General features: G+C 35.4%; 1 protein-coding gene across 2 annotated transcripts; it reads right to left on the bottom strand.

The window, feature by feature from the left end:
- Positions 1-525: 525 nt before the first annotated feature.
- Positions 526-8868, bottom strand: LOC115446546. 2 transcript variants are annotated; one of them, XM_030173232.2, is made up of 7 exons: positions 8468-8863; positions 8340-8390; positions 7700-7872; positions 7265-7403; positions 5770-6034; positions 3814-3981; positions 526-3676 (listed from the first exon to the last, which is right to left on the bottom strand). In XM_030173232.2, exons 3-7 carry the CDS (start codon positions 7773-7775, stop codon positions 3515-3517), a joined length of 810 nt encoding a protein of 269 aa, XP_030029092.1. In that variant the 5' UTR covers positions 7776-7872; positions 8340-8390; positions 8468-8863; the 3' UTR covers positions 526-3514. The 2 variants fall into 2 exon arrangements, with proteins under 2 accessions (XP_030029092.1, XP_030029093.1); XM_030173233.2 differs by lacking the exon at positions 8340-8390 and having other exon boundaries at positions 8468-8868.
- Between the last annotated feature and the right edge of the window lie 94 nt (positions 8869-8962).

Here is an 8962-nt window from a genome sequence, read left to right as displayed (position 1 = left end):
CAATATTACATGGGCCACAATGGCAGGTTTTAACACCTTAACTACAAGGTGTTAAACTACCGACAGACTATAATAGATTCTATAAAAATGTTTTTGTTTTACCTGTATCAGACAATAGGTGCTTTATTTTTATTTTATATTTAATCGATTTCAATAAAATTCTAGTCTGCAACTTTACTCTTTCAAACATAAAATGAAAATATGAATTTTAAATTCCTATTTCTAGAAAAAATAAATGTTTCTAAAAACCCATAAATAATAAATATAGAATTCGCAAATGAAAATATCTATCTGGCTGTAGACTCCTGAAAGATTTGACCAAAGAGTGTTACAATACTACGGAAAGATTTGACGCAAACCTATCCATAAAAAGTTAAATTGAAATTTTAAACTTTTTGACAAACCTTTTACAATTTTTTTACAAGCGAAGCCTTGGTAGGTAAAACACAAAATTCAATAACTTACTATTCTTACATTTTTTTAATTAAAAAATCAAATCACCAAAAAGGTAATAAAGAAAACACGTCACAGTTACACAGTTTATTATAATCAAGCATCAGTTACAAAATGATAAACTCAATCAGTCCTACAAACAAACGTGTAACAACGATCGCAATACGCCAACGAAGGGAACATCACATTTATACTAACGACTAGATCATCTTACAACTAAACTGACAATCAGAAAGTTGATAATTTTACTTATTATAAACAGGATTACCTTATTCCTGCTTTTTTTCCTCTATTTCATAGATTTCTTTTTCTGGATAGTGTTTCGATAGTCAAATTGCCAAGAATTTGTGGTAAAGAAGTAGGATAATGAATGGTGAATTTAATGTACTTTTAGAGAGACAATTCTAATTTTTATAATTCACTTTTCGGATAAATCTCTACGCCTGGAATAGTGAAAAAATCTAAATAAACCAAATATTATAAATATTTAAAATTTGTCATTTACCATCAGAGTATTTTCAGGAAGCCACAAGTGATAGCGAGTATGGCACCTCAATGTAATTACTTTCGACTACGTACGACTCCGCTCGGTGACCTCCGCACGTCATGACTTTATTTATTTTCATACAGTTAATTTTTTTTTACAATTAACCGAAATATTTTAGATTTATATTCTTCAAAACAAAAAAAATATATCATTTTTTATTTGGCAACCACTGTGCATGATGGTGTTTAGTGCTTATGTGCTATAGAAGAAAATATTGATAAATTCAAGAGTTCGTGAAGTTTCAATGGCTTAGCAAGTGAACATGTTTATTTTGGCTTTATATTTTGTGGTTTATTTTAATGACATCTATGTGAATATTTATAAGCTAGTTGGATCACATTGGCACTTAAAATAAAATCAAAAACATAATAGACCTTTACAATCCATTATAAAATTTTCTATTTGCGGTAACAAAATAATTCAAAATTCTAAGAGAAGAAAATCCATTTGTATTACCTTTAGCTATTAATTTCTACAGCTCCTAATTCCCCCATGTGATTTTATTACATACATTAATTGTGTGTAATGGGGGCTATAATGCCTTCTTCCCTTTTCTTAATACATCCCTGTAACTCGTTCTTTCAAAACATAAATCAGTACATATTGTAAGTAGATTAAAGCTTAGTCGTAGCCAAACAATAAATCTGCAAATTTACACTAAAATAAGTACAATAAATTACAAAATCTAGCATCATAGAATTATTTAAATATCACCCAATGAAAAAACATTTTTGTGCGTAATCCTTTATACATACATTCAATTAAAATATAATGAGATCCGTATATAAGAGTACCTTTAAATTATATAAAAATAAATTTTGGTACTAGAGACTTGCGTAACACTAATGGCGGTGCTTGAACGAAGCGCCGTCGACACCAAATTGTTCCGTTTAAAAATCGCACGTACTGACGCGTAAATATATGCGTCCTAATGTAACCAGGGGAGTTACCACGCTACCTATAACGACTGATAATACTATTACTAATTATCTCTTAGCTGCCTCCTGAAAAAGTTTTAGAGGTTTGATCGCCTTTGTTTGATGTAAAACCTTTATGTACCTACCTTAGTATTATTTTAATCTCAATTATTATACCTAAAATAAAGTACAAGATAGTCAATGCAAACTAAATATCAACACATTAAGATATTGTGCCCGACATTACGTTAAATTCGCCGTCCAAAACTAGACTTCATAGTCGATGAAATAAAATATGCACACAAGAAAAGTGCTTTAATATATTATACAAAAATAATTAGTTACTCCCTTCGCTTTCCCACAACACCCTGTACTTTTAACGATACTAGAAACGAGATAAATAATTTATCGATATCGATAGCGTGATAATCACATCCCCCAGCACGGCACTACACTATACACCGGACGACATCCTACACTATACTAAACATACATACATACATACATAGATTATATTGGGGTTTCTCCAAAATTACGCGTTACGCATTCAAAACAGATACAAAACTATAATGAGATTACATCTAAGAGTATTCGCCGATTATTTGAACACCTTATTTATTGTTTATTTACAATAAAATCGCGATTACACCACAGCGTCAAAAGGCGACGCGCGTATAAAAACTACAAATTATAACTAAATAAATGTACTAAACACAAAAAAAAAATATAACCAGATGCGGACTCCAAAATTTGTTGCGGGGACCATAACCCCCCACAGTCAAATGCACATAAACTTATGCTTACACGAAGACTAACACGTATAACACATTAAAGAGTAACTTTATAATCTGAATCCGCACCTGGATTTATACGTATACAATAAATAAATATGGGGATGATCACAAAATTCATTCGAATTCTGTCGATGATAGTAAATAAATGAATTTCTAAATCAGTTTAGTAGATAAAAATCTACACGGTGAGACAGGATTTGAGTGTAAAATATAGACTTACGTGGGATGGGTAAGGTTAATAACTTTTTAAATACTTGTTTAATCATAGAAGACAGTTGCTAAGCTTGGTTGGGAAAAGGTTTCAAAATTACGAGCTAAAACAATGGCCATGAACACTTAAACAATGGTAAAAACTGTCTACCATTGTTTATTAATATGGGTGTAAAATAATTTAATTTAATTATATAAATAAATGCGGTGTTCAAGGCAATATTTTGCAATTACAAACATTTATGTGTTGTAAGCAGCTGCAAACATTAGCAAATATTTTTAATACTGTGATATGTGAATCAACATTTAAACTGAAATGTACATATTGCTTTACATTATGTATTGAATATTAAAATGAAACATTTAAAGCTAAATTATTATATCTGTCTTAATGTTTTTGTCTTTCCAGATTTTTCTTTATTTCAACTCTTTTCAACTGGAACATCCTGACAGGTTCATTCCTCAATATTTATCGCTAATTGGGGCACAATCAAAACCGAGGAAGCAATATTCCGCTTAAGATATAAGTAAGCGTAACCTTACCCGGATCGTGTGGTCTATATGATGAACTCCTGGCTCACCGGAGTAAGTAGCTAGCTGAGCGAGCTGTAGGCAGGTGGCGGGGGGCTGGGGTCCCGCGCGGGCATCAGTACGGCAATCTTGTAGGGGGGCGGTGCCTCTGCGGCCGGGACTGGGCGGGGGCGCTCCGTGGGTAGTAAACCAAGAGAGATTTCGTCCGTTGGCTCCGGTGGCGGCTACAAAAACAAAATTAAATGACTGAGAAATTATAATTTGAATATTTTAGAGTATGTTATATGAGGGTAATTCAGTCGCATTTATTATGGTATTTATCTATTTAAATGTGTATGTATAAGTAAACGTGGTGACGTACGGGTCGGTCTCGCTGCGCGGTGGAGGAGACGCGGTCGGGCGGCGCGGGCGGCGGCGGCTTGGCGCGGCACAGCGACAGCGCGCAGCCCAGCCCGCACACGCACGCCACCGCCGCGCACACCACGCCCGCCTCGCCGCCCCCGGACCCGCCCGTCGACTCGCGCAGCACCTGCACACACGCCACACGTTGCAATATGGGGCATTCCACGTGAAGCGGGCACGAAAAAAAAATCGATGTGTCAGATTTTCGTAATATTTGATTATGTTATACCTGTATATGTCCTCGATCCAGATACAAAATATTATTAAAGTATAAAGCCTGGTTAGCGAGTAAAAGGACTTTGAAGTTTTGACTGGCCGGCTGGTATACGCCACTTCGAATCCAATTATCAAGTTTTTAAATGTTACAATAAAATAAATAAAGCAATGAAATAAATACTTCATTGAATGAGCTTTTTTATTGTATTATTGGAAATTGAAAAATGATTTTTTTTCTTTGAAAAAAATGTGTTTGAAAGTTTCAAACTAGAATTTCACACAGTTGGCATATTCATATATTTTTTATTTTTTTTCTAAAAATAGCTACTATTGTATAGATAATCCCTGCGAAGTTTCATAATGGGCTGAGAAGTAGTTTAGGAGCTAGACCGATTACAGTGCCGAAGCGCGGCGGTCGCCAGAAAGAGCGAAGTAGTAAAAACTTTCAATTAAACTAAATAGTTTTGATCAGACTATTTTATCATGTTTTGCATCGCTCTAATGATTCAATTACATCTGATTATAATATTAAAAAACATATTTATATTACTGACGGTGCACAACAACATTTGAAGCTTGGCAAGGATAATCTATATACAATATTGGCTATTTTAGTAGAAAAAAGTTATTATATAAATATGCCAACTTTGTGAAATACAAGTTTGAAACATTAAAATATATATGAATAATAATAATAAATAGTAGTAGTAATAATAAATATGAGTTTGTGGCATTGATGTTCTAACCTATATGTATAAGCGGTCGGGTATCGTGATGGCTTTGTTTGATGCGTTATGTAAACTAGCTTGTGTCTCCAGGCGTTTTAGGTTATCACCGAGACCGTCACATTGCCGTTCTGCCATGTGAAGTGGCACGAAAATGAAATTCTGCATCTTTACCACAATCCTGTTTGAAATATCACAAGTTAATACAATTAAATCTTTTTAAAATGTTGTTGTGCACCTTCAGTAATATAAATATATTTTTTTATATTATAATCAGATGTAATTGAATCGTTGGCGCGATGCAAAACATGATAAAATAGTCTGATCAAAAGTATTTAGTTTAATTGAAAGTTTTTACTACTTCGCTCTTTCTGGCGACCGCCGCGCTTCGGCACTGTAATCGGTCTAGCTCCTAAACTACTTCTCAGCCCATTATGAAACTTCGCAGGGATTATCTATACAATAGTAGCTATTTTTAGAAAAAAAATAAAAAATATATAAATATGCCAACTTTGTGAAATTCAAGTTTGAAACTTTCAAACACATTTTTTCAAAGAAAAAATCATTTTTCAATTTCCAAAAAATACAATAAAAAAGCTCATTAAATGAAGTATTTATTTCATTGCTTTATTTATTTTATTGTAACATTTAAAAACTTGATAATTGGATTCGAAGTGGCGTATACCAGCCGGCCAGTCAAAACTTCAAAGTCCTTTTACTCGCTAACCAGGCTTTATACTTTAATAATATTTTGTATCTGGATCGAGGACATATACAGGTATAACATAATCAAATATTACGAAAATCTGAGACATCGAGTTTTTTTTCGTGCCCGCTTCACGTGGAATGCCCCATATATGTATCACATAATAATGTTAAAAAGGCAAATTTACGCTCAGTAGGAACTAGATATTTAAAAAAAATATATTACCACCTACGACCCCCCATTGAATCCCTCTCTGACGAATACTCACCTGCCGATCGAAGTAATACTTGGCACCGGCTAGGAATACAGTAGCCAGGGCGAAAGACACGAGCATTCCGAACTTAAGATGTGGGGCCATCATGGGCGTGTGGTGGAGGCCCAGCGCCGCGGTGCGCAGTAAGGTGTCGGGGGTGACGCTGCGTGCTGCGGCCAGGCTCGCGATGGTGGGCTGCTCGGGCGCGGCAGGTATCTCCACGTACAGGCTCGACTCGTCGCCGCGACGCGACGCGTGCACCGCCGGCATTGGCGGGAGCCTGACACATGTTACTTAGCTGTTAGGACTTCGGCAATCAGAATCTAATGAATCCCTACTTCACGGCCCCTCCGTTCAAGTATTACGTAACGCAATTTTTGAAGATTTTGGACCCCCCCCCTCCCCTCCGCCCATGTAACGCATCGTAACGTTTTCCTTTACCCCCCCCCTCCAAATGTTATGTAACTCTAAAGTTACAAAATACAGGAAAGTCGCTAAAATACCTTTGTTATTGCTTTAAAATAAAAAGAACAATGTTACATAACGCTTTGTATGAAAACCCCCTCCCACCCTGTAACGCATCGTAACGTTTTACAAGACCCACCACCTACTCCCCAACTGCGTTACGTAATACTTGAACGGCTCCTTAGGTGTAGATAGGATTTTAGTATTTATTTCCAGTTTACCACAATTCAAAACAGGAGAATGTTGAATGAACATGGGATTTGCTCTTTATAGACCTAATCTCAGACTTAGGAGCCGGGAGCCACCCAATTCTTCATTGACTCTGTATATGTGCAATTAAGGTCTGGTCACACCAACATCTACATGCCTATTTCACCTGAAGGTCAACAAATATCACATACTTTTTTTAACCCTTGACACAAAAAGAGAGGTGTTTTAAGTTTAGGGTATGTAATTGTGTATCTGTATGTTGGTACTTGGCATTGTAGCTCCGAAACGAATGACCTATTTTGAAGAACTTTTTGAACTAGTTTGATTGAGATGGTATTAATTTTACTTTTAATAAATTTGAACGATTTATACTCACATTACACCATACAGGTAACATTTTAATCTGAATTTTAATTGCATGTTAAATAGTAGTTAAACTACATACCCAGTAAACTCGGTTAATGATGTCACATACCAAAGCGAAATAAACTTTGTAGCTATTTTACATAATATTACATAACTTGCATGGTATTTGAGAATAAAGATAAGCATTTATCCATTAACAATATGTTGGCATGTAGGGCAACCACACTTACTGATGTTTAATAAAAATATGAATACAAGTTTTGCACTATATTCTCAAGTATAGTTAAGGTAGTGTTTCTAAAGTTAAATTTTATCACCTACAATAAATCCGCACGGTTTATTTAATTGCTTGTGGCTCCATTCACAACAGATATTTTTTAGGTTTGAACCTACTTTGGTAAGAAAAAGTTACCTTGGTACTTGAACATTAATATTATAGGTACAGACAGGGATAACTTGTGGTACGTACGCATAGTGCCTGTGCGTGCGGTGCGGCCGACGCGGCGGGCAGTCGACGGCCGCGAACCGATGCACCGGCGCTGCCATGCCCTTGCGCGCCCCCACGCCCACGCCCGCGCCGCCCGCGCACACGCGGCCGCGGGCCCTGCCTGCGCACACCGAACATGCTTCAATAGGACTCACAAATAATGTAACAATCGCTCAATACTTCATAATGGGTCTAGACTCTAGATATCAATCACACCTTTGCCCCTGCATTGATAGCAAAGCTGCAACAAATGCACCCATTCTTTTGTCCCATGTTGTCATAAGGGTGAGTCTATCATGGGAGACGGAACACACTTGGAAATAAGTGGTGCCATGGGTGCGCCTCCGCATACCCCTCCAGGGATAGATGCATGAAAAGTTTCAAAAAAAATGCTGTACTTAAAACAAGTGGTCTTACCAGCAGACAATGAAGATGGCACCCTGTGACGGCCGGTGTACGCACACTGGCTGCGTTTATCTATCCAGAAATGCATCGGAGAGCTGGACTTGGTACCGGGTCTCCAGAAACTGCTTTACGCCAGAACTATACTCGCATCATACTTGTACCAGGGTTGGTAACGTACTAGAGTACTGCAAGAGTATTTAAATATGTTAGGAATCAAGTCACAGGGCAATAAACATTTAAAATATTGACTAATCTATTCAAATTACTTTTCTCTGGATGGAATGGATTCTAATAAGGCTAGAACAATGCCAGCCACAAGGTTTTATTTTAAGAAAAAGTCTAAACCGTAAATATTTTATTATAATATCACATAGAAAAACTAATTTCGCAAATCGGTACGTACAAAGCATTTAGTATTAAATATATTTAAGGACTATTGCAGAAAATGTAATAGATAAGTAAATAATTGAAGAGACGATAAATATTTTGTTTTCAGATGTTTTAATATTAGTATCTATTTATTCTCGTCAGAAATGTAATTGAATATAGATTACAAATATAAGACAAACTAGCGAAAATCCAGCGCCTTCTAAATTAAATGACAAAAATAGAATGGATTTAGGTAATTCATTTATAAATGGAATAAAATTACCTTTGCGTTTACATGAACTATTTTGTGGCACCACGAGTTATCACTGGCGATCTATCAATAAATTTAAAAAATATTTTTCTAATGATTATGCTGTTAGTTAACACCACATATTATTTATAGCAACTTACAATAAACAACACTAGACACTACAGTTTAATATTTACACTACACAAACACATATTCAGGCTAACAATTATTGTGTAATAAACGAAATTATATTAGAAAATATTAAAATACATTTTTCAATTAACTTCTGCGCTTGACAGCCATTTGTGGGCGGGGTGCGCGGCGCGAAGCAAAACAATCAGAACCGCCAACATTGCGATATTTTATCAAATCAATATTTGCAATTCTCTCATCTCACTTATCCTGTGCAATAGCTATACAATAATTAGGTCATGCATACCATTTCAGTAGTTTATTAACTTGAGTATAGCTGAAGCGTTACGTTATAAAATTAATTTCTAAAAAAATAATAATTCAAATAATGAATAATTATTAATTATTACTTTGCGATTATATTTGCCACTTTACGTCGAAAAATATGTTATGAACCTAGTTATAATTTTAGAATACAGTTGTAATTTTATAAGCACGACAACAAAATGCAAACATTTTAGTTA

Source organism: Manduca sexta, chromosome 14 (assembly GCF_014839805.1).
Source record: "Manduca sexta isolate Smith_Timp_Sample1 chromosome 14, JHU_Msex_v1.0, whole genome shotgun sequence".
In the NCBI taxonomy this organism is placed as follows: Eukaryota; Metazoa; Arthropoda; class Insecta; order Lepidoptera; family Sphingidae; genus Manduca; species Manduca sexta.
The sequence above is the reverse complement of the archived record's forward strand: the minus strand, read 5'-3'. Positions and strand labels throughout refer to the sequence as shown.